This window comes from Rousettus aegyptiacus, unplaced genomic scaffold (assembly GCF_014176215.1).
Source record: "Rousettus aegyptiacus isolate mRouAeg1 unplaced genomic scaffold, mRouAeg1.p scaffold_m13_p_15, whole genome shotgun sequence".
NCBI lineage: Eukaryota > Metazoa > Chordata > Mammalia > Chiroptera > Pteropodidae > Rousettus > Rousettus aegyptiacus.
In genome coordinates this window covers 33,510,159-33,537,043 of record NW_023416290.1, presented here as the reverse complement: position 1 = coordinate 33,537,043, position 26,885 = coordinate 33,510,159, and the positions used below count along the sequence as shown (strand labels likewise).

Here is a 26,885-nt window from a genome sequence, read left to right as displayed (position 1 = left end):
ATCTTTGAGTTTGTTTCTGTTTTTGTTGTAGAGGGAGCATTTGTAGGGGTCTTGTTTTCTTATCCATTCAGCGTCCTTATCTTTTGGTTGGAGTACTTAATTCTTTTCCATTTGAGGTACTTGGTTGATAGATATGTAGTTATTACCATTCCTTATTCCTGTTTTTGATACATGTTTTTTCTTCTTTAAGGAGTCCCTCCAACATTTCCTATAATACTGGCTTGGCATTGATGACTTCCTTTAGCTTATTTTTGTCTTGGAAACTCTTTATCTGTTCTTTGACTCTAAATGATAGCTTTCCTGGACAAAGAATTCTTGATTGTAGATCCTGAGTTTTCATCATGTTGAATATTTTGTACCAAGCCCTTTTGTCCTGCATGGTTTCTTTTGAGAAATCAGCTGCCAATCTTATGGGTGTTCCCTTGTACGTAACTAATTGCTTTTCTCTTGCTGATTTTAAGGTTCTCTTTTTGTATTTAACCTTTGGCATTTTAATCATGATGTGTCTTGGTGTGGGCCTCTTTGGGTTCATTTATTTATTTATTTTTTGGGTGGAGGGACTCTCTGAGCTTCCTGGGATTGTAGTTCTGTTTCCTTCACCAGGTTAGAGAAGTTTTCCATCATTATTTCTTCAAATATATTTTCAACTTTTCATTCTCCCTCTTTAAGTACCCCAATGACATGAATGTTGTTACCCTTAATTTTGTCCCATAGACTTCTTAAATTATTATTATAGTCTTGGTTCCTTTTTTCTTGCTGATCTGATTGGGTGCTCTTGGCTTCACCATCCTCTATATTGGTGGTTCAATCCTCTTCTTCATCCACTCTGTTGATTCCCTCTAGTAAACTCTTCATCTCAGGTAATGTACTCTTTATTTCAGACTGGTTCCATTTTATAATTTCCTTTTCCATTTTTGTTTTTTAATCTCTTTGTTAAAGTCATCACTGAGTTCATCTATACTTCCTTTAATTTCATTGAGCATCTTTATAACCAGTGTTTTGAACTCTGCATCTGTTAGATTGCTTGACTCTCTTATTCCTGGATCTCTATTCTGTTCTCTCATATGGTTTCTGCTTCTTTGTCTTCCCATTTTGGCTGCCTTTCTGTTCGTTTCTAGGTATTAATTAAAATTCCTAAGTCTCCTGGTCTTATTGGTGTGGTTTTGTGTAGTAAGTGACCAGCAGCACAGACCTGAGAAGGGTTCAGCTACAGGTGAAGTTTAGCCTCCGCCTGTGCCCCTCTGGAAACACTTGTTAATAAGATTCAGCAAGCAGTCCACAAATGCTGTGCTTATAGTTGCCTCATGAGGCAACTCCAGAAACCGTGGTCAGCTGCTACCAGTGTGAGCCTTGAAGCTGCTTAGCAAGTTGCATAGGACTCCCTGAGGACACACCTGGATGTGGCTTGGGTGGGGCCATGAGTTGAGGAAGGCAGAATTTCAAGGAATCCTCTGGGCAGAGTGACCTTTGTTATCCTGTTTAATGACCTGACCTCTGTTATCCTGTTCGATGATGCTTTGACTGTGGCAGCTCTATGTCTACACACTGGGATGGGGTCAGGGCTCTAGCCCTTGCTCCATCAACTCAGTGTCCCCCTGTAAGTCCCTGGTGCACTCTGAGCAGCTGACCTGGCATTGTTTTTCAGAGCGAGCAGGTCCATTACTGTGAAACATGGCCCCTTTAAGAGGCATCTACAGCTGCCAGCTAGTGCTGCCATAGCCTCTGTCCCGCTCAGCTGCTGGGGACCAGGCAGCCTCGTGTCTTCATCCCCTCCTACCTCCCACCATTGCAGGGCAATTTCTTATTTCTCTCCCTAGTTGTAGGGTTTCTGTTCATCTAGACTCCAGGTGACTCTGCTTGCTATTTGCTCCATGTTTGTGTCATAACTTTGATGCTGTCAATGTGGTCACAAGAGGGGATGAACGAAGCTTCTGTCATCTATACCATTTTGCCCAGTCTTCATTTTTAACATTGAATGGAAGGCTTTGCTAACGCAATAAAAGAAAAAGAAATAAAGGTATACAGATAGGAAGAAAGACAAAGAAAACTGCCTTTGTTCACAGATGACAGGATCTTCTACATAGAAAATATGAAAGAATTAACATCAACAACAACAAAAATCCCTCTTGGAACTAATAAGCAAGGATAGCAAGACTGCAGGATACAAAGTTAATATGCAGATGTTAATTGCTTTTCTATTTACTAACAAATTTGAATTTGAAATTTAAAATCCAATGCCATTTATCATAATACCACTTACCATAATAAATGTAATACCATTAGTACACCCCCCAATGAAATACTTAGGCATAACGCTAACAAAATATGTACTAGATCTATATGAGGAAAACTATAAAACTCTGATGAACGAAATCAATGAGCTAAATAAATGGAGTATAGTCCATGTTCATAGAAAGGAGACTCAATATAATCAAGATGTCACTTCTTCCTGACTTGATCTATATATTCAATGCAATCCCAATCAAAATTCCAGCAAGTTATTTTATGGATATTGACAAAATAATTCTAAAGTGTATGTGGAGAGGCCAAATAGTTGGAGGACAGATGGTACACAACTTAAATACTTACTATAAAGCTGCACTCATCAAGATAGTGTGGTATTGATGAAAGAATACACAAATAGATCAATGGAACAGAATAGAGAGCCCAGAAATATCCTCCCATAAATACAGTCAACTGATCTTTGACAAAGCAGCAAAAGCAATACAGTGGAGCAAACATAGTCTTTTCAGAAAATGGTACTAGAACAACTAGACATCCACATGTAAAAAAAAAAAAAATATGAACCTAGACACAGACCTTATACCCTTTACAAAAATTAACTCAAAATGGATTATAGTTCTAAATGTAAAATATAAAACTATAAAATTCTTAAATAATAACATAGGAGAAAACTTAGATGATCTATTACTAAAAAGTGGTAACTTTTTAGATATAATACCAAAGACATGATCCATAAAAGAAGTTATTAATAAGCTAGACTTTATTAAAATTAAAAATTACTACTCCGCAAAGGACAATATCAGGAGAATTAGAAGATAAGCAATAAACTTGAAAAAATATTTACAAAGACCCAGCTGGTAAAGGACTGTTATCCAAAATACACAAAAATCTCTTAAATCTCAACAAACAACCCAATTGAAAAGATGGGCCAAAGATCTTAACAGATGCCTCACTAAAGAAGATATTGAGATGGCAAATAAGCATATAAAAGATGATCCATAGCATATATCATCAAGGAAATGTAAATTTAAACAACAATGAGATACCGCTGTACACCTATTAGAATGACCAAAATCCAGAACACTGAAAACACCAAATGTTAATAAAGGTGTAGAGCAACAGGAACCCATATACATTACTGGTAGGAATGCAAAATGGTAGTCACTTTGGAAGACAGTTTGATGTTTTCTTATAAAACTAAACATACTCTTACCATATAGTCCAGAAATCATGCTCCCTGGTGTTTACCCAAAGGAGTTAAAAATTTATGTCTACACAAAGACCTGTACATGGATGTTTACAGCAGCTTTATTCCTAATTGCCAATGTTTGGAAGCTGCTAGAATGCCCTTAAATAGGTGAATAGTTAAATAAACTGTACATTCAGACAACGGAATATTATTGAGTGGTAAGAGGAAGTGAACTCTCAAGCCATAAAAAGATGTGGAGGAACCTTAAATACATATTACTAAGTAAAAGCAGCCAATCTGAAAAAAGGTATACACTGTATGATACCAACTATATGACATTCTGGAAGAGGCAAACTATGGATACAATAAAAAAATCAGTAGTTGCTAAGGGTACAGGGGGTGGGGGGTGAACAGGCAGTGCACAGGGGATTTTTTAGAGCAGTGAAAATACTTTGTATGATATTATAATAGTGTAGATATGTCATTATATGTTTATCCAAAACCATAAAATGCACAACACCAAGAGTGAACCCTGAGGTAAACTATGGATTTGGTGTGATTATGATGTGTGAATGAAGGTTGATCCTTAGTAAAAACTGTACCATTTTAGTGAGAGATGTTGATAATGGGGCAGGCTATGCATATGTGGGAGAGTATATGGAAATTTCTGTACTTTACTCCCAATTTTGTTGTAAACCCAGAACAGCTCTAAAAAATAAGTCTTAAAAAATATATTCCCACAAAGAAAACTCCAGGTCTACATTATTTCACTGGTAAATTCTATCAGACATTTAGAGATGAAATAATACTAAATTTATAAAACTTTTTTAAAAATTGAAAGAAAAGGATCAATTCCCAACTCATTTTGTGATACCAGCATTATCCTGATACCAACACTAGATAATGAAGTTTCAAGGAAAAGAAGAACCTACAAACTAATACCTCTCATGAACATAGACACAAAAATCATCAAAAATAAAGCAAATCGAATCCAGCAATGGAAAAAAAAAAAGACAACACATATGTTTTAGAATAAAATAAGCATATAAATTTTTAAAACCTGCTATAGGCATTGGTTTTTTAGATGTGACACAAAAAGCATAAGTAACAAAAGGGAAACAAAGGACAAATCAAAATGAAAATTTTATGCTTAAAAAGATACTGCCAGGAAAGTGAAAAGACAACTCGCAGAACAGGAGAAAATATTTGCAAATCACATATCTGATAAAGACTTGTGTCTAGACTGCTTAAAGAACTCTTACAACTGAATGACAAAAAGACAACCCATTGAAAAATGGACAAAGGGTCTGAATAGACATTTTTCCAAAGAAGGTGCACAGATGACGAATGCGTATATGAAAAGATGTTCATAATCTTATCCATAGGGAAGTGCAATCAACATTGAGGAGTGGGAGGATAAGGGAGTTGGAGTGAGATGGAGAGTGACTGCTAATGAGTGTGGGCTTTGGGGAGGGTATTGAAAATGTTCTACATTTGTCATGATTGTGAATATTCTAAAAACCATTGGATTATATAATTTGGATGGGTGAATTGTATGGAATGTGAATTATATCTCAAAAAAGCTTTTATTAAAAAAGACAATGTATATACACACAAATCATAATTATTTCAACACTACTATTAGAATGAGTAAAATGAGGAACAAACATTGATAATACCATATGCTAGCCAGAATGCAGATCAACTAGAACTCTTACATTGTTGGTGGAAATTCCATTTTGGGAAACAGTTCGGCAGTTCTAAGTTAAATATTTACTATATTATTCATCTATTGTACTCCTGTGGATTACCCAAGAGGATTGAACAGTTATGCTCCCACAAAAACTGTATACAAATGTCTATAGTTGCTTTATATTTATAATCACCAAAAGCTAGAAGCAACCCAAATTTCTTTTAACTGAGGAATAGATAAATAAATGATGGTTCATCTATACAATGGAGTACTACTGAGCAATGCAGAGGAATGAACTAGTGATCCATGGAAGATCACAGTTCAACCTCAAATGCATTATGCTAATTGAAAGAATCCAGTGTCAAAGGCTATATACTATATTGATTTCATTAATATAACATTCTGGAAAAGGCAAAATGACAGAGGCGAACAAATCAGTGGTTGTTAGGGCCTAGGGTTAAAGGGAATAATTGATTGCAAATTGGCCCGAGTAAGTTTAGGGAATGTTGAAACTATTCTATATCTTGGTTTTAGTCAGGGTTACACGACTGTATGTGTTTGTCAAAACTTGTAGAACGCTATACTAAAAAGGATGAATTTTACTGTATATAATTTATACTTAAGTAAATCTTCCTAAACAAAATAATCTATTGGCAGATAGCCATGCTTTATTTGGTTGCCCTGTACCTATAAATATCATCGTTATTAATCCAATCCTGAAGGCATTTTGGAGAGCTTGTGAATGGCTCCTTGAAACTAGTTCTAGAATGCTTTACCTACAGCCAGTTTTCCCTAACCTTCTGGTTATCTCTTTTTGTTTCTTCACCAATTTTTTTTTTTTTTTTTACTTTTAAAGATTAAATAATTTTACCTTAGGTAAATTATTTTTGTGTTTCTTGTAAGTATTAAGTTGCCATTTTATGGTTGACAGGATTGTTTTATGTCTTTTTGGTCTTTCTGTATCTTAGTTACTTGTAAATATGTTGAAGGAATTTTTTGACAGTTTGACTAAAGACTTCAATTTTTATTTTATTCTTTTTAAACTTTTCGTTTTATTTAATTTTTAGGTCAAACAGATGCAAAAACATTCAAAAAGAGATGAGTTGTAGGTGAAGTATTCATTAGGTAAATAGTATGCAAACTGATTTTGTATGAACCAACTAGTTCGACAACCTTGTGGAATTCCTCGAGGGTTTATCTTGATCTTTACACATTGTCTGGAGTCTTTCTATGATACACTGAATACACTGCTAATGAGAATTCAAGAGTTCTGTATGGTTGTAGCATACACAGAGGCATATGTGGAGTCTTTTTAACTACAGGATCTAAATGTTCTTCATTTCTCACTGATAAGTAATGAGACAGTCAACAAGATGCTACCTTTCAGGCGCTAACTGTTTCCAAAGTTTCTTCTATAATTTCAGTATTCCGAAGATAGTTTAATGAAGGCAAATAGTTTTTTTTTTTCTTTATTGACGATTATGTGCTCTGTTTTCCAATCCTGGGTAGCCTTTGTGCCACGTGCCAGCAATGTCAAGCATGGGTGTCCCCTGAAAAACATCAGCTTATCAGATGTTGGTAGCGCTACTCTGTGAGCCTTCAGTTTCCTGGCTGGAGTTAGCAGTTGTCGTGTTGACTCTGATGTTACTATCACAGAAAAACTGTTGCTTTAATGGATAACAAATGGAAGCCACATAAATGCAGACACATTGCCTCACTGAGACGTGTATTTTATTGGTTGTTTTACTTATAAGTAGCATTTGTTTAGTGTCCAAGGTACTCATCTTGATTTCTGGGAAAAGTGAATATAAAACAAAATAGAATCACCAGTGAGTAACAGTGAGTTTTAGGATGAATAGCAACCTAGTAACTCTTCCATAATATTGTATGGCACTCACAATCTCAAGATAAAATCTAAACTCTTTAATGTTATTTGAAAGACTATTCATAATCAGGCTCCTGCCTACTTATCCAGCCTTCCTTCCTCCATCCCTCAAATCTCATCCTGTGATGCAGTTATTCTGAATTTATCTTTGTTTCCTCTTCTGCTCTGGTCTTCAATCTAGCTCAGCATGCTTAGGTCAAATAGTAGCATGTTTTGTGAGAAACTTTTGCTGTTTTAGTGCCTATGTGACCTCCCACAGAAGCCTAAACTTGTGGCTCTTACAGAACGCTACTATTATTACCTATTTGAATTATCTATAAACTCCTTAAGGACAGGGTCTTTGTATCTCCAGGATAGTGCCTGGGGGATGTAAATATTTAACAAAATTTTCTAAAATTGAAGGACAAGGGGACTTAAGTTACCATTGTGGCCTTTCCAAATTTTCTGGTTAGCTCTTTTTACTGTTTGTGATCATTTTTAACCCATTTTATGACTATGAAAATACTGAGGTTGACTGACTCTTCTGTCATTTTTTCTCCTTCAATAGTTATTTAATCGTTCTGGATTTAGTTTGTTAATCTGTAAATGGAGATAATAGTTGATACAGGGTTGTTGAGAGAATTAAAGAAGCACCTCAAGGCAAGGAATGGCTTCAAATTTGTGACTCAGGGCTCTGGCTCTTATGGAAATAGAAGGTAGAGGCAGGGATCCTAGTAATAGCTGGAGGTCATTATTGCTCTGGTGATTAGGTCCTAATTGTCCTAAAAGGTGATTTTTCTTTGACACTCTTTTTCACTTGTTTTCTAATAGTGTCTCAGTCGTGAACAAGGTATTCGATGGATCAAAAAGGAAAGACTTCCAGCATTTCTGGAAAGTGATTGCTACTTTGAATACAGGTATTGTAGTCCCATCAATCTACATATTTTTAATGCCTTTTTTTTAACCCCAAACATTTTTCTGTACTTTCTTAAAATTCACTTTTATTTTGTTATTTTTTTATTTTATGTGCAGATTTATTGATTTATGTATTTATTTTATTTATTTTAATTAAGTTTATTGGGGTAACATTGGTTAATACAATTATATAATTTTTAGGTGTACATTATCATTTGCTATCTGTATATTCCGTTGTGTGTTTACCACCCAAAGTCCAGTTTCCTTCAGCTACCATATATTTGATCCTCTTTACCCACTTCACCCTCTGCCTCCCCCGCTATATTTGACCCCTTCTACCCCAGCTACCACCCTCCTCCTCCCCCACCCCACTAGTTCATAGTCCTCTGGTAACCACTAGCCTATAATCCATGTCCATGAGTCTCTGTTTGTTTGTCCTGCTCATTTGTTACTTTTATGTTTATATCCCACATATTAATGATATCATGTGATTTTCAACTTTTTCTGTCTGGCTTATTGCTCTTGGCATGATTATCGTGAGGTCCATCCATATTGTCACGAATGGCAGTATTTCCTCTTTTCTTATGGCTGAGTAATATTTCATTGTATATATGTACCACAGCTCCTTTAGCTAATCATTTGCTGGATCATATGGTAGATCAATTCTTAATTTTTTGAGGAACCTTTATACTGTTTTCCATAGCGGCTGTACCACCTTGCAGTCACACCAACAGCGTATGAGGGTTCCTTTTTCTCCTCATCCTCTCCAACATTTGTTATTACTTGTCCTGTTGATTATAGCTATTCTAACAGGTATGAGATGGTATCTCATTGTGGTTTTGATTTGCATTTCCCTAATAGCTAGTGATGTTGAGCGTGTTTTCATATATTTGTCGGCCATTTGTATGTCCTCTAGGGAGAGGTGTCTGTTCAGGTCCTCTGCCCATTTTTTGATTAGATCATTTGTTTCTTTGTTGTTATTGAGTTGTATGATTTCTTTGTATATTTTGGATATTAGGCCCTTATTGGAGATGTTGCTTACAAATATATTTCCCCATTCAGATAGTTCTCTCTTTATTTTGTTGATGATTTCTTTTGTTGAGCAGAAGTTTTTAGTTTGATGTAGTCCCTTTCATTTATTTTAGCTTTTACTTGCCTTGCTTTTGAGGTCAAATTTATAAAATCCTCTTTAAATCCAAGGTCTTTCAGTTTAGCTCCTATGTTTTCTTCTATACATTTTATTGTTTCAGGTCTTATATTCAGGTCCTTAATCCATTTTGAGTTAATTTTGGTATGTGGTGATAGACAACAGTCTAATCTCATTCTCTTGCAGGTGGCTTTTCAGATTTCCCAGCACCATTTATTGAAGAGGCTTTCCTTTCTCCACTGTATATTTTTGGCTTCTTTGTTGAAAATTATTTGTCCATATAAATATGGTTTTACTTCTGAACTCTTGATTCTGTTCCACTGGTCCATGAATCTGTTTTGCTGCCAATACCATGCCATTTTGATTATTGTCACTTTGTAGTATAATTTGAAGTTGGGCAGAGTGATGCCTCCAGTTTTGTTCCTTTTTTCTCAGGATGGCTTTGGCAATTCAGGGTCTTTTGTGCTTCCATACAAATCTGATGATTTTTTTTGTTCTAGTTCTTTAAAAAATACCAATGAGATTTTGATGGGGATTGCATTAAATCTGTATAATGCTTTAGGTAACATGGTCATTTTAACTATGTTGATTCTTTCAATCCAAGAACACGGAATATCTTCCCATTTCTTTGTATCTTCTTCTATTTCTTTTAATAGGGTCTTGTAGTTTTAAGTATATAGGTTTTTCACTTGTTTCGTTAAATTTATTTCTAGATATTTTATTATTTTTGTTGCAAGTGCAAAAGGAATTATTTTTTCCACTTCTTTTTCTGACACTTCATTATTAGAGTATTGGAATGCTATGGATTTTTGAACGTTGATTTTGTATCCAGAAACTTTACTGTATTTGCTTATTGTTTCTAGTAGCATTCGTAGTGTTCTTGTGGAGTCTTTAGGATTTTCTATATAGAGAATCATGTCATCCGCAAATAGTGACAGTTTGACTTCTTCGTTTCCTATTTGGAGGCCTTTTATATCTTTCTCTTGTCTGATTGCACTCGCTAGGACCCCCAGTGTTCTATTGAATAACAGTGGTGATAGTGGACAGCCTTGCCTTGTCCCTGATCTTAGAGGAAAGGTTTTTAGTTTTTCACCATGAAGTATGATGTTGGCTGAGGGTTTGTCATAGATGGCCTTTATTATGTTAAGGTACTTTCCTTCTATACCAATTTTGTTCAGTGTTTTGATCGTAAATGGATGCTGTATCTTGTCGAAGGCTGTTTCTGCATTTATTGATATGATCATATGATTCTTATTTTTCAATTTGTTTATGTGGGGTATCACATTAATCGATTTGCTTATGTTGAAGCATTTCTGTGCCTTTGGGATGATACCTATTTGATCGTGGAGTATAATCTTTTTAATATATTGCTGTATTCAGTTCACTAGTATTTTAGTTAGGATTTTTGTATCTGTGTTCATGAGATATTGGTCTGTAGTTGTCTTTTTTCGTGTGTTATCTGTACCAGGTTTTGGTATCAGGGTAATATTGGCTTCATAAAATGAGTTGGGAAGTGTTGCCTTCTCTTTCATTTTATGGAAGAGTTTGAGGAGAAAAGGTATTAAATCTTCTTTGAATGTTTGGTAGCATTCACTCGTGAAATCATCTGGTCCTAGAGTTATACTTTTTCATAGGTTTTTGATGATCATTTCAATTACCATACTGCTGATTGGTCTATTTAGATTTTCCAGTTCTTCTTGATTCAGTCTAGGAAAGTTGTATTTTTTTAAGTACAGGTCCATTTCTTCTAGGTTATTAAATTTGGTGTTATATACTTTTTCATAGTACTCTTGTATGACACTTTGTATCTCTGTGATGTCAGTCATAATTTCCTCTCTTTCATCCCTGATTTTGTTTATTTTAGTCCTTCTCTATTTTCTTTAGTGAGTCTAGCCAGGGGGTTGTCAATTTTATTAACCTCAAAGAACCAGCTCTTTGTTGTATTTATTCATTCATTCATTCATTTTTCAGTTTCATTTATTTCTGCTCCAATTTTGATTGCTTCTTTCCTTCTACTGACTTTAGACTTCACTTGTTCTTCCTTTTCAGTTTTTTTAAGATGAGGTGTTAGATTGCTTATTTGGGCTTGTTCTTGTTTTTGCAGGTAGGCCTGTAATGATGTGAACTTTCCTCTTATGACTGCTTTTGCCGTTTCCCAAATGTTTTGATATGTTGTACTATCATTATCATTTGATTCTATGTATCTCTTGAGCTCTCCTTTTATTTCTTCTCTGACCTAGTTATTCTTCAGTAGCATGTTGTTTAATCTCCATGTATTTGGTTCTTCCTGCTTTTTTCTGCAATCGATCTCTAGTTTCAAAGCATTATGATCAGAGCATATGGATGGTATGATTTCAACCCTCTTATATTTGTTGAGGCTGTCTCTGTGTCCCAGTATGTGGTCAATCCTTGAGAACTTTCCTTGTGCACTAGAGAAGAGTGTATAAGCGCTGTTTTGGGTTGGAAGGTTCTGTAAATGTCAATGACGTCCAGTTGACCTAATGTGTCATTTATGGATGTTATTTCCTTATTGATTTTCTATTTGGGTGATCTGTCCATATCTAACAGTGGGGTATTTAGGTCCCACTCTATGATAGTGTTTTGGTCTGTTTCTCCCTTTTGTTCTTTTAGTAATCGCTTTACATATTTTGGGGCTCCCTGATTGGGAGCATAGATATTAATAAGTGTTATATCTTCTTGATGCGTGATTCTTTTTATCATTATGAAATGTCCCTCGGTATCTGTCTTTACCTTTTTTATTTTGAAGTCTATTTCATCTGGTATTAGTACTGCTATTCTTGCTTTTTCTCTGAATGACATTTACTTGAAATATAATTTTCCACTCTTTCACTCTGAGTCTATATTTGTCTTTGGAGCTGAGATGTGTCTCCTGGAGGCAGCATATGGTTGGGTTTTGTTTTTTGATCCATTCTGCAACTCTGTGCCTTTTTATTGGTGAGTTCAGTCCATTTACACTTAGGGTGATTATTGAAATATGAGGTCTTGTTCTAGCCATTTTATTTTTTGCTTCCTGGTAGCTCGGTGTTTCCGAGGTGCTTCCTTGTCCTCGTGCTTTTGTTTTCTTTATTTTGGTCGGAGTTGTGTGTTTTCCCGCTGGTCCTTCTTGTTTTATGTTATATACAATGAGTCCAAATCTTTAGTGTATGGTTACCATTATGAATATATAGAGGATAGTTATATATATACAGTTGTCCATTTTCTTCTGCATGTGTCTTATCTCCATTCCCCTTTGTGAATTTGGATCTTTGAATCCCCCCCCCTTTTCAGTCATTACTGTCTCAATTTGTTCCTATGTTCCTACTATCTTGTTATAACAATTCTCTTATTATTATTTAAGCTTATAATGGCCTGTTCTTATTAAAGGTTGCACTTTTCTGCTTCTGTGTGCCTGATGGTCACTTAGTCCTAATTATGTATTTTTTTTTTTTTTTTGTCATTTTGTTTTAGGTGAACTGATCCCTTTCAATATTTCCTATAGTGCAGGCCTCGCAGTGGAGAATTCCCTCAATTTTTGTATGTCTGAAAAAGTCTTAATTTCTCCTTCATATCTAAAAGAGAGCTTAGCTGGGTACATTATTCTAGGTTGGTAGTTCCTTTCACTTAATACTTTAAATATTTGATTCCATTCCTTTCTGTCTTATAAGGTTTGTGCTGAAGAGTCTGAGGATAATCTAATGAGTTTATCTTCATATGTTACCATTTTTTTTCCCCTGGCTGCCTTGAGAATTCTGTCTTTGTTGTTGATGTTTGATAATTTTAATACAATGTATCTTGGTGAAGACCTTTTTTGGTTGAGATAATGGGTGTTCTGTTGACTTCTTGAATTCCAAGCTCCAGCTCATTCCTTAGATTTGGGAAATCCTTGTCAACTATTTGTCTGAAAATGCTTTCTATTCCCTGCTCCTTTTCCGTGCCTTTGATAATGCCCATTATTCTTATGTTTCCTCTCCTGATGGTATCAGCTAGTTCTTGAATTTTTCTTTCGTTATTTTTCATTCTTTGGTTTCTCTCTTCTTCCTTCTGATTTATTTCTAGATTTCTGTCTTCAATATCACTAATCCTTTTTCCCCTTTGATCGACTCTATTTCCCAAGCTTGCTATTTCATTTTTCAATTCTTACAGTGTGTTCTTCATCTCCAGAAGTTCTATTTGGTTCTTTTTGAGGGTTTCAGTCTCCTTGCTCTGCTCATCTAGTTGTTTTTTCAACTCCTGAAATTGTTGATTGGAGTCGTTTTGGATCTCATTGAGTTTTTTCAGAAGTACCATCCTGAATTCTCTGTCATTTAAGTTGCGTATTTTTATGTCTGTAAGCTTATTTTCTGGAGATTTTTCTCTTTCTTTCTGAGATGCCTTGTCACCTTGGTTGTTCATGGTGTTCAATGGACTATTTCTCTGCCTGGGCATTAATGGAAGTGTATTTTACTGTTATTCCAGAAAGATTTATTATATAAAGGTCTCTCTTTAGCCTGTTGCAAAGAAGGCACTTTTCTTTTGGTTTCCAGTAGGTGGCGTCTAAGCCTCTTGGCTCCCTGCTTTATATAGTCTTAATGATGCTTTTAAAATTTTCTTGTAGCTATTTAATCATGCTCGCTACCTTCAGTTTCAGTCCTTGTCAGTGTCAGCGACAGACTCGGCAGTGTTTGCTCAGATTCCCCTGGGGCGCTGTGGTGATCAGTCTCGGGGGATGGGCCCTTTGGGTTGGGGATTGAGGGCTGCGGCTTCCCTCAGTTTTGCAACCATGGCCGGCAAAAATCAACTGTTGTTCCTCTGTGGTCCCGTCCCGCTTCTCTGCTTTCTGCCCGGATGGCTGGGCCCTGCAGCTTTCCCAGGCAATGCTGTTCGGGGGAACTTGCTGCTCCTTCTCCCCTCTCTCTCCTCCTGCAGGGAGCTCTGGTGGAGAGGCAGCTTCTTTATTTCTCTGAGTCCACTGCGTGACACCCAGGGTTCTGTCCTGTGGTAGCTCTTATGCACAGATCCCATGCTCAGAAGTGCTGGTGTGCAGTTTGGGTGATTTTTTGTTGAGTTTTAGATGTTCAGCTTATTGTTGTTTCAAGGGGAGAGATCTGGGGATGTCTCTCACTCTACCATGTTTCCAAATCTTAAAATTCATTTTTAAATCCATTGGAGTTTAAATCCTACATGCTATAGTATAAAAGTGATAGAGCGTTGGTAAAAAGCACTTAACTTATCCAAAGACAGTTCACAGAAACAGCACCTAATAAATGTACTTCAGTTGTGCTTCTTTACTTATTATATTTTTAAAATTATTTACTTGTGATAATGGCATTAAAGAGCAGAGTATTAAAAATGCAAATAAGTGTATCATGAAAAAGACAAATTGTTACAAAGTAGAGCCAAGTTTTTATTTTATGTTCCCTGACTTTTAAAGTGTAAATACCTAAACATTTTGAAATTTTACTAAAAATTGACCTTTCTTTGGAACAATCATCTAAAAATAAATATAAAGTAAATTAAAACAGAATGATAATTAGCAGTTCTAGGAATAAGCCATTAATTTTAGCAGATCCTAGAAGAATTGTCCTGCGTTCTTAGGAAGGGATATTGACTTGATATATAAAATAAAATTTTAGTGGTTTTTTTTTTTTCTGAATTCTACCATATTTGAAACTTATTTCAAATTTGTATAATTTCTAAAATGCAGGTTAGCCAAATTGGTCTCACAAGTGAGATGGAGTGAATCAGGCATGAATGTCACAATAAGTACAGATTTTTCTCCCTGGGTCCTGAGAAAACCACCCACTCCACCACCACCTGTCATTGAAGACGATGATGTTATAATTATGAAAAAGTTCTACATTTCTCTTGGCGAGGTAAAAATACTAATGTTTCTTCATGCTTGGCACTTTAATAAAACTTCTCATTTTTGAGACGTGAATTTCTTTTGTACCACTTGAACAGGGAAAATTATTTCAAATACTTCTAAAATTATTTCAAATACTTCTAAAACAAAAAATTCTTGTGGATTTATGCTACCTCATTAGCTCTGCAACTCTTTCCTCTGAAATGTAATGAACATTGTCATCCTCATATGTGTGAGGAAACAAATTCAAGATTGAAGGACACCTGGGAAACATAGGTAACTTGAATTATATCCATGGTTTCATTTTTCATTCCCAATTTTTACTTTTTGGATTCTATAACTTTTGTACAAAAAGATGATAAATTGGGCCTTTTCCCCCCTAATGTTAAGATTATTCCTCACTAGTAAAATGTATTACTGTTTAACTCTTATTAGATAAATTTGTCCTCCTTGATTGGAGAAATATTAGGTGTTATAAGATCAAACCTAGAATCAAATGTCCTTTTAGAGAGTCATGCTGCAGTGAAAACTGTTGTTTGAGATTTGTCCTCTAATTATCAGATCTTCTCTCTGTGATTATGCTTCCAATACATAATTCTATACAAAATCAAGAAATGTGAAATATGTGGCTTATGTGTTGATATTCTCCTAGTTTCTATTCACAGTGGACATTGCTAATCATGGCAATTTTCCTACAGAAAATTGAGCAAGGACAGGGCTCCAAATTCTGTACAAATTCAGTACAGCACTTTAGGCAGGCACTTGCAATTGATCAAAAATGTCATACAAGGGGAGAACTACTTGCCATCTCTGCTGGAATGGACAGACTGATCCTATCTTACTGATCATTGTTTTCATGTGAGGCTTCTATTTAATTTTGTAGTTTGGGATTTCTATCAGTGATATTTGTTTAAAATGTTTAAAATTATGCTAGTTCCATTATTTGCACTGAGTAATGCTTAGGGATGTATCAAAGGCACATTTTTCTTCTCTCTTATACTTATTTTTAAGTATTTATTTTTTCACCTAACTTATATATTGCAGGAATGCCAGGAATATCAAAAGATGTTCTGATAGTAAAGGTCAGTAAACATGCAAAGGGAAGACTCTATCTAGGGGAGTAAGTTCTGATTTCTGACATGTAAATTTAATCAAACAGAAGAGTAAAATCCAAGCTAGTTTCCTTTTGCTATTTTCTTTGATAAAAACTCATTTCTGTCCACATGATTAATACTTAAACTATATATTATCTTTTTAATAGCTTTTGAACTTTGAAAACTCAAAGTTCTTTAGGCCCTTAAATCATTTAAACCATGACTACAGCTAAGAATTAATCTTTATGATAACGAGTAACATTTCTTTGAGTCTTCAGTTACACCATCTAAACATGAACAATTGGCTCATCTCTTAAGATTATAAAGCAACATAGTTAACTGCCTTTAGGTCTGGCTCACTGCTTCTTTCTCTTCTATCTTTTACACCCTCGTCTTTTTTTGTGCAGTTGAAACAACTGGGAGTCGTATATTGGTCTCTCTCAATTCCTTGAAAGTTCTCTAATCATTTTGGTCTCTCAGTGCTTAGAATACTGCTTGGAATAGAGAAATCACTCAATAAATATATGTTGAATGAACATATAACTGATAATAATAAATGACTTGGTTTAAAAGGAAGGAAAAGAGGGAACAAAAGGAAATTAGAATCTTTCAAAGTGTGGGGGTACAAAAAAATAATTTTCCTTCCACTTTCTAAGTTCTTCCAGCTGGGGTAATAATCAAATTAATATGAAACAGATTAAAAGGAGAAAATGTTCAAAAATTTATTACAGTATACATGTGGGAGTGCCATAAGAATGTGAGACCTGAGAATGCATTGGGGCCTTGAGGTTGATATGCCATTCTTGACTAAGGAGAAAAGGTGGGTAGGGGTCTGGAATTTCAAAGGGAAAGTAACCAATTCACAGGTAGCCAAGAAAGAGAAAACATGTGATAAACAAATTCTTACTGGGCTACCCAGAAACAATGGGACTGAAGAATGTTCAACAAACAAGCTTTGCTGGATTTTCCCCATCTGTCACATTTAGTTCTTATTATGATGCTAAAGTGATGCACCCTTCTTTTAAGCAGATTTTTCTATCTTAATTCCTTTAGGCAGATAAGGGGATGGGTCAAAAGTTTTTTGTTTTTGCTCTTCTTAATAAGTAGCTTAAAATCAATATCCCAGAGGTATAATTTATGGTGGGGAAACTTTGGTCCTCCTGAAAAGCTTTTATACCAGAACACTTTACCTCTAAGAAGAGCAGTGACTACACAGATGGCACCTCTCATTTCTCTTTCTTTTGGTCTCATTGTGTGGCTTAACTTGCCCTGGTGATTGTACATAAAACACAGAGAACAGTGTTTATTTATTCCATTTGAGCCCTGTCTCTTCTGTGAGTGTTCTTAGGCTAAGGGCCAACCAGCTGACTAAGTTGGAGAAAGGAGTAATGAGAGTAATGCCGGAAACTTCCTCCTCTGCTTCTGTTGAACAAACTTGGGTTCTCTTAGAAAAACAGGTGAGAACATTATTGAGAGAGACAGCCAGAGGAATTTTCTTCAGAAGGCTAAAATAAGGAGCTTCTGAGAACTGGGGTTCTAGAAGCTGAGGATCAGCTTGGGAATTGGGTCAACTGGCTCAAGGGTACACAAACCAAAGTGTTACTGTTGGGGATTGGGGTCTGGTGTCACCCCAATAGCCAAGGGGAAAGAGAGGGATAATGGCAGTGCAGAAGTGTAGTTAGCATTTTTCTTCAATTCTTCCTCATGAAGGCAGTGAAGAATCATAGGTTATTGAGATTTTAAAAAGATTTATTAAAAGTATATTTTAGAAAGACAAAGAATGCCTCAAGGAGGTACATTGTCTTAGTGCTGTAACCAACACAAAAGGATCACAAAAAGGCCACAAAAAGACCACAAAAAAGGGAGAGCTCAGAAGTGGGAACATTTGCCTCATATTTTGGCCATGATGGGATGGTTCTAAAGGCATTCCTAAGTAATTGGCAAGTGAGGTCATTTTAATTGACACCTGGCTGTTATATAACTCTTTGCCTAGTGTGCATGTGCTTACGCAGAATACAGTCTGTTATAATTAGATTCATGAACTTCCAGGAATAAACATAGTATTATAATGAAGCTTAAATTGTAGGCAAATTAGGGTAGTACCATCTGCACAGGCATCTGTAGCCCGAGTAGGTCAGCTAAGACTATGACTCTCCCCTCCTTTGTGTCTGGGGATGCAGGAGGGATTCTCTAACTACCAACAGTGTGTTCTTTGGGCAGTCTCTAGGCTGGGCTCCTATTCCTTTGTTCCCCCTGTCACTCATGGCTGACTAGCTACCTAGCAAAAGGAAAAATTGAAGCCTACATCTTGGGGCAGGTGGAATCAGAAGTCAGTCTTCAGGAAGCATGTGATCCACACAAAGTTGTGAAAATTGAATCTAAGGCAAAGTGGCAGTTGAGCTTGGAGACATTTCCTGTGCTACTGAGTCTTTGTCATATTAGGGAGGGGTTATTAAAAACTTTGAGCCATGTCAGACAGAATTAGGGGCATGAAATAATTGGGAAGATTGTAGATGGGAATGGCTGGCAAAAGATGCTTCCAAAGACTGATGAGCCATAGTGACTGCCTAGTTAAAGTGAGATACCACGAATTTGCAGTGAATCCAGGAAGTAAGGTTGTGTGCCTTTGGCAGAAGAGTGGAGAAGAATTTTATGGGTATTAGGCTTATATTTTTCCTGTGGTCATCTAATATGAAAATTATCTGAATGGAAATTTCCTTCCCATTATTTTTTTGGCTAATGAATTTTTCTGTGGACAACCCTTTCATTTCACAGCAGAATTTTTCCCTTACATACTATGTTATACAAATTGGATAATATCAAAATGATTTGTACAGGTTTGTGATTGGAAGAATACTGCTAATCTTATGTTAAACAAATGTGCTTCTTTCTTCCTAGGCCTCCTATACTCAAGCAAAAGATTGGTTTGCATTAGCAAAACAAAGTCAGCAGACAGTATCAACCTTTTCATTACCGTCTTATACACTCCACAGCAAAATCGAACCACCAGTTATTTCATCTGTTTCTGGTAAGCAGAGAAGGGCAGGAATGACTTCAGAACTCCTCTTTAAGTCTCTTGCTCTTCTTGCGCTAATCTTACAGTACAACGCTTAGTGGTTGGGAAGAAAAAATTATCTCCCCCACCATCCCCTAACTCCACTTTCTTCTGTTTATCAAGAGGCAACTTGGTATAGTGAAAAAAAGATGGCTTTAGAACTCAACTCTGATACTTATTAGCTATGTGACTTTTTAAAGTTATTTCACTGCCACAAGCATTGCTTTTCTTATTTGTGAATTTAGAATAATGATACATGCTAAATGTATAGAAAATGGCTAGCCTAGTGCTTGGTACCTAATAGACAGTAAATAAATGTTTGTCTATTTTTTATCACAGTTTACAAATTATTATTATTAAGCCTTTGAAATAAAATAGGTACAACCTTTATCTCCTCTAAAAAGTAAATAGTCACTCGTGGAACTTAAATTTTCCTTCTGTTTTTAAGTTCACATTATTTTTCACCTTGAAAAGCAGATAAATTACTCTTGTGGGCAACTTTTGTGGTTGATATAAATTTTTCATAAAATTGGAAGGAACCTTCCAGAAATGGGAATCATTAATGTATGATATCGCTGAAGAAAAGAAAAAAAATCTAGCAATGTGATTCAGGAGAGGAATTCAGCCATTTACTAATAGTTCTTATGTAAGCAGTCTCCAGGATGATAAATCTGGATGCTCTAGAATTGAACCTAAATCTAGGTGAAGAGGAAAATAACTCCCTAGTTGAAAATAGCTGAATTATAGGTTTCTTGCAGTTTCCCCAAGATAGCAAAGTAGAAACTTGGAGAGTAAAGATAGTGAGAATAGTAAATAGGAAGAGAGAGGTAACCGGAAGGGATGAGCAGAAATGCCAGCCGCATTCTCTACATCCAATTCTGTGGGACCAAGTCTATACCTAGTATCCTTTCATAGGTTCACAAAAGTCTAATCTCTCAACATTGGGAAATTTGGTATATTTCTTTTCAATAAAAATTGTAATGAGACACTTCCAGTTCATTGAGATTTGAAATCTACTACTGACAAAATGGTAGAATGAGAAAATCGAGGATGAGAAAGTTGAGGATGAGACACAGACGACAGCAGAGTTTTCCTGATCCATGGCATTTCAAGGGGTAGATTTGCCATGTGAAAGCACTGATTTCAGATATTTCTGAAAGAAAGAGACAATAGAAGCTAAAAACTGTATCTCTAGAGAAAGTATAAAAACATCCATTTGTATTTGGAGATTTCTTAAGTACCTTATGCCATTTTGTAATTTTAATGATAGGTTGTAAGTATAATAGTAATTGAATCTTTCTGACTAAATAGTGAATTTTTAAAACTTGCTGATGTGACTCTAGTTATGATCTGTTTATTTATAGTCTCATCATCTATGGTGGCTACTTTTATTTTATCGTACAACATGAAATATTAAAGCACATACAAACATATCTCGGAGATATTGTGTGTTTGGTTCCAGACCACTGTAATAAAGTGAATATCGCAGTAAAACAAGTCACACAAACTTTTTGGTTTCCCAGTACATACAAAAGTTATGTTTACACTATACTTTAGTCAGTTAAGTGTGCAATAGAATTCTGTCTAAAAAACAATGTATATACCTCAATTTAAAAAATATTTCATTGCTAAAAAATGCTGCTCAACATCCAAGCCTTCAGCGAGTTGTAATCTTTTTGTTCTTGGAGAGTCTTGCCCTAATAACATCAAAGATCAATGATTATAGGTCACCATAACAAGTATAACAATAATGACAATGTTTGAAATATTGCGAAAATGGCCAAAAAGTGATACAGAGACATGAAGTGAGCAAAAGCTGTTAGAAAAATGGCACCAATAGACTTGCTCCACTCAGAGTTGCCACAAACCTTCAAGTTGTAAAAAACACAATATCTATGGAGCGCAGTAAGGCAAAGTACAATAAAATGAGGTATGTCTATATAGTCATTTAATGTACATATTCTAATTCTTAAATAGATTTGGCCTTTATATATTGACCTTCTATATCAGCCTTTAAAAAATGTATTTTTAAGTGTATAATGTCTTTTTGAAGATCTTCTGCGTTAGGGATGTCATATCTAGTTCATCTGCTATATATCCATTATCCCATTCCATATCTAGGGAAGACATGACTAATCTCTGTCAGTAGTGTTTTTGCTTTGGACTCCTCTTTAAGACACTGGTCTGTGCAGTCACTTCCTGTGATAAACCCTTTGTCATTCTGGCTCTATGACATCTAGTTAATAATAATAAAAAAATCTTTTGTATTCATACCTGATCTACTAACCTTTTATATTTGACACAGAGAGTTTTATCTTTGAAGATGGAGTTCACCCCAGAATGAATAAGGACCCATCTAAAACCACTAGATTGATTTCGGAATTTGAAGAAGAAAAAGATGATGATGGTTCTGTATCTCTACAAGACACTCCTTCTCAAGCTCTTCTGAGAATATACCTTGAAAAGCAGGATGTTCATGACAACCAGACAGTGCATTTCTCAACATATGAAGATTTTTTAAGATCTTACGTAACCTTTATTTTGAGACTAGCAATGTATGGAGAGCCATTTAGTGAACAACCAGGTCATATAAATTTCAAAAATGTAACAGAAGTTACATTTGATGACTACTTTGAGCTTTTGCCTAACAGGAATGTTTTGTTAAGTGAAACGGCTCAACCCACAAAAGAAAAGGCAGAAGAGATTTTAGAAGAAGCAAGTTCAAAGAGTGAGAGCATTGGATCAGAAAGCAGGGCTGATTGGTGTATTTCTCACAAAACTTATGACATTGGAAATAGAAAGGAGTTTGAAAGATTTAAGAAATTTATAAAAGGCACATTAGGGGAGAGATATTTGTGGCTATGGATGGATATTGAGAGGTTAAAAGTTCTTAAGGATGCTGGAAGACATCAAAGGTATTTCTATTTCTAATTTTTCTTTAGTTTTAAAAACAAGTCGTAGACTATTAGTTTGGGTCATTTAAACACAAGTAAGAAGCCTGAAATAAATATTAAAAAGTAATCTATACTTTTAGAGTAATGAATGGTATTATTATTATTATATTGATTTCACTAGTTCTATGATTTTATAGCTTTCAGATAATAATAGTAGCAATTATTTGGGTTTGCATAAATTTTTCCCATAGATCTAAACCTGCTTTCAAATTAATCATTCTATACTATTTTTATAACATTACAGTGATATAGTTTTATAGAAAAAAGTTATCAGTCATATATCACACCGACATAACAGGCCTTATATAAAAGATACCTTGTGACAATGTAAGGGCCTGCTATTCCTGGCAGCTTTCCTGATTAACATATTTCATGATCTTATTTGGATGTCACTTAGACATTCATATCTGAATAAAATATCTGCTAGATGTCATACTGGATATCCTCTAGAGAACCTCTTGGAGTGCCAGTCTTTGTTTGGTCGCTCTATATGTTTTAGATTACTGTGAGTCTTAAGAACCCTAAGAAGACCTTGTTTTAGAAAAGTTCTTGTCTGTGTCCTCCTGATCTGCTGTAAGTAAGCAGATCGACTACAGTAGATTGCAGTTCCCATTAGGGGTTTGACTGAATACATACTAGTGACTGGGCTATTCCAGTTATTTCAATGGCATTCAGATCAGAGAGCTCATTATTAGACATAGTTAGAAGTGCAGGGGCTACCAAATGGTTGATTATGAAGCATGACCTGATTGATCCTGGGGTGGAAGGCCACTAGTGCTTTTCAAGACATATTAGGGAGGTTATATGTAAGCAGCTTATATAGGTTCTTCAGGATCAATATTGTATTAGTTCCTTTTGTTATAGCAAATTACTATGAATTCAGTGGATTAAAGCAACACAAATTTATCCTCTTACAGTTAGGAGGTTAGAAGTCTAAAGTGGATATGCAAGGTGGCATTCCTTCTGGAGGCCCTAGGGGAGAATTTATTTCCTTACCTTTTCCAGTTTCTGAAAGCCACCTACTTTCCTTGGTCCATGGTCCCTTCCTCCAACTTCAAAGCCAACAGCATGCCATCTTTTCTTTTTTTTTCTGACCTTTGCCTCTATCCTCATCTATTTTTTCTATGGCTCTGATCCTCTTGCCTTTCTCTTCAAAGTACCCCATGATTATATTAGGCCTACCAATATAATCCCAGATAATCTCCTCAAATCCTAATCACATCTGCAGATCTTTTCTAAAGTAAGGTAACAGTCATACGTTCTGCGAATTACGACATGAACATCTTTGCAAGGTCATTGTTCAGCCTACCAAAACTACCCTTCCCAGTCCCATAATGGTGAGAAATACTTTTATCTTCATACTGGTACAACTGTAATTCACTGTTGGTTTTCAGGTAGTTCATTACTTGTCTCAAATATTTTAGAAGTGAAAATTTTTGGCTAGTTGAATACTGTATCAGTGCGTATATATGTGTATGTGTTTTTTTGCAGACATCTTGAGAAGATGAAAAAATGCTATCTAGTGAGCAGTGGAGATTGCTACCTTTCTACAGAAATCTTGACAAAGTTTAAACTGTTGGATGGATCTCAGTGGAATAAAGAACACTTAAACAATATTCAGACTGAGGTTGTAAAACCCTTACTTCTGTATTGGTAAGAAAGATAATGTGAATCAAAGTTACTTGCTTTCACTTTTCTTAGACTAGTTATAAGTTATACCTTTTGTTTTATGGGTATATAACTTATGGAAATTTTAAGTGACAAGATTATTATACTTTTAGTCTTCCTTAAATAAATTACTTATCTTTTAGATAATTTGGATGTTTGGGGACTTTAAATCCATAATAAGGCTAGACAGTACTTACACTCCATGTTAGCTTTATGAGCACATCCTTCTACGCCTGACCTTTTTATGGTTGACAGCTCATCAAATTGATGTGTGTATGTGTACATATAGCTAGAGTTACAGATCGATCATTTCAATAAACCTTTTTTGAGCACTTACTATAAGCTAAGTGCTATGCTAAGGATACAAGGGTAAAACATGGTCAAGTCCAGTGTTTATAGTCTAGTGGTAAGAACATACATGTGAAATAAGTATAATAAAAAATGTGGTGAATGCACAGGATACAGAGATGAGGTGATATTTCAGATAGGACTCGAGGGACTCTAAGCAAGGAGCAGAGAATGTACACAGTGACATTTGAGAATCAGTGAGCTATCTGCCCATTGTGGCTGTGATGGATCTGATTATGCCACTGCTATTCTTTAAATCTTTCACTGGTAACCCCAAAGCTTTCAGTGTAAAGTTCAGATTCCTTAAGTTAGTAAATAATGTCATCATGATTTGTCCCTTGCCCGCTTCTCTGTCATCATCTCCCATCAAGGTATTCCAGATTACTTAGTATGCTTTGTACTAGTTCATAGATAGAATGTTGTTTTTCTCTTTATTTCTTAAAAAAAATACTTAAGATACAGAAAGTTATAAATTATACTATAGTGGTCATCTGTGTACATACCACCCAACTAATAAAACAACTAATAAAACATACAGTAGAAACTTTCCTTTTTCAAATTTAACTTTGTATTTTGAGATAATAATAGACCCATAATCAGTTATAAGAGATAATACAGAGGGATTCTGTATTACCCACTTCCCCCTAGTGGTAACATCTTGCATAACTGTCACACAGTGTCACAATAAGGATGTAGACTTTGATTCAATTCATCAATTTTTTAATATTTTACCTGTTTTATGCACTTGTTTGTGTATATAATTCTATGCAATTTTATCACATTAGAGATTCATGAATTTGCTACTACAGTCAAGATGCAGAGAAGTTACATTACCATAAGCATCCCTCACGCTGACATTTTATAATCACAGCCACTTCTCTCCCTTCCTGTCCTGCCCCCTCCCCCGCCCCCCCGTCTCTAGGGATCACTATTATATAAATGAAATAATATGACATATTTCTTTGGGAGTTATCTTTTTTCATTCAGCATGATTCCCTTGAGACTCATCCAAATTCTTTTTCATTGCTGAGTAGTATTCTATTGTATGGATATTACTCATCCATTCACGCACTGAGCATTAAGGTTGTTTCCGGTCTTTGACTATGACTAATAAAGTTGCTATGAATGTTCATGTACACCTTTCTGCACGAATATAAGAAGTCTTCATTTCTCTGGGAATAGTGTCCGAGAGTGAGATTAGTGGGTCATGTATCAGTCCATTTTAGTTTTAAAATAAACTGCCAAACTATTTTTCAGAGTCAGTGTATCATTTTACATCCCACCAGCAATGTATGAATTATCCACTTTCTCTGCATCCTTGCAATTGTTCTATGTCATCACAATTTTCTGTTTTAGCCATTCTAATAGGTGCGCTGTTCTATCTTATTGTAGTTTTACTTTGCACTTCTTCAATGGTTAATGATGCTGAACATCTTTCTGTGTACTTATTTGAAATTTGCATGTCCTCTTCGGTGAAATATCTGTTCATGTCTTTTGTCCATTTTCGAATTGGTTTGTTTTCTTGTTGAGTTTTAGGGTAATTTTTATATCATATTTTATATTAAATTTTATATTCTAGATAGTAGTCCTTAGTTTGCAAATATTTTCTCCCACTCCTGCCCACACCTACTATTAAGAATAATAACTATCTGAAAGACAAAAAAAAAGGTGAGGGGTCTTTCATAGAGCAAACTTTAAAAGTTTTGACAAGGTCCAATTTTTCAACTCCTTTTACGGATTATGTCTTCTTCAGTGTCAAACCTAAGAACTCTGCCTGGTTTTAGATATGGAAGATTTTCTCCTGTTTTTTATTTTTTTCATTTTTTTCTGAAATTATTATACTTTTGTTGTACATTTAAGTCCATGGTCCATTTAATTCTTATAAGAGATGTGAAGTTGAGGTGTTTCAGTATCTTTTTTCTTGCTTATGGATAGCCATAAGCTGATCTTCATTTATTGAAAAGGTTAATCTATCTCTTTTCTTCTTTTTGATGTATTACATTAACCTGTAGTAATATTGAATTGTATAGATTTATGTAAAGCATTATGATAATCAAGATACAAACAATTCAAAATCTCTCATGCTACCCTTTTGTCATTACAATCTTCCTCCACTCCTCACCCTTGGCAACCACGGATCTTGTTTTTGTCTTTTTGTCTTTTTGAAAATGTCATATACGTAAAATCATACAGTACATAACCTTTGAGACCAACCTCTTTTGGTCACCGTAATGTGATCAAAGCATAACACATTCAAACTGTTGCATGTATCATAGTTCGTATTTTTTAAAATTTAGCTTTCCAGTTGTTTATTGTTGGTAAATAGAACTAGGATTGAATTTTGTATTTGCTCACTCAGTATTAGAAGGGGGCAGAAGTCCTTCTGGTCTAAGCTGCTAATCTCAAATGGGTCTGCTGTGCTTTCCTGCCTATTTTAGTGCTCTTCTATTCTCAGGTCCTTCAGACCCTTCCTCCTTCCTCTCGGCTGGCACACCAATACCATGCGGGCCTTCTGACTGATAGCTTCTGTCCACCTGCTTATATTTTGGTGTTTGTGGGGATACCTTGTCACATTAACATTTTGCTGTGGATGTCGTCCATGAGCATTTGGTTTTGCTATCTAATCATCCTGTGTTTTTATGGAGAGATTCCGAGAGGTAGAAAAACAACATAGCCGACATTGCCATTTTCCCAGAATCCTCTCTTCCCTTTTTTCTTGATCTAGCTGTATCTTGTATATTCTTTAAATTTCAAACAAAGACATAAACAGTTAGTGAATATTATAAAGCAAATACTTCCATAAATTACCATGTGGGCTGAGAAACAGACCGTTGCCCAGACTCCTGAAGATCCCTTCCTGATCACAACATCC

The 26,885-nt window shown here is 35.4% G+C and overlaps 1 protein-coding gene across 6 annotated transcripts in view; it reads left to right on the top strand.

The window, feature by feature from the left end:
* RGS22 (regulator of G protein signaling 22) overlaps nt 1-26,885 on the top strand; it is a 141,614-nt gene that overhangs the window by 28,028 nt on the left and 86,701 nt on the right. For 4 of the 6 annotated variants that reach the window (XM_036232896.1, XM_016129781.2, XM_016129778.2 and 1 more), the window contains 5 exons: nt 7,822-7,907; nt 14,736-14,904; nt 18,887-19,016; nt 21,349-21,958; nt 23,489-23,650. In XM_036232896.1, the coding sequence (XP_036088789.1) occupies nt 7,822-7,907; nt 14,736-14,904; nt 18,887-19,016; nt 21,349-21,958; nt 23,489-23,650 (1,157 nt within the window). The remainder of the gene's footprint in view (nt 1-7,821; nt 7,908-14,735; nt 14,905-18,886; nt 19,017-21,348; nt 21,959-23,488; nt 23,651-26,885) is intronic. The other 2 variants (XM_016129784.2, XM_016129783.2) reach the window with 2 other exon arrangements.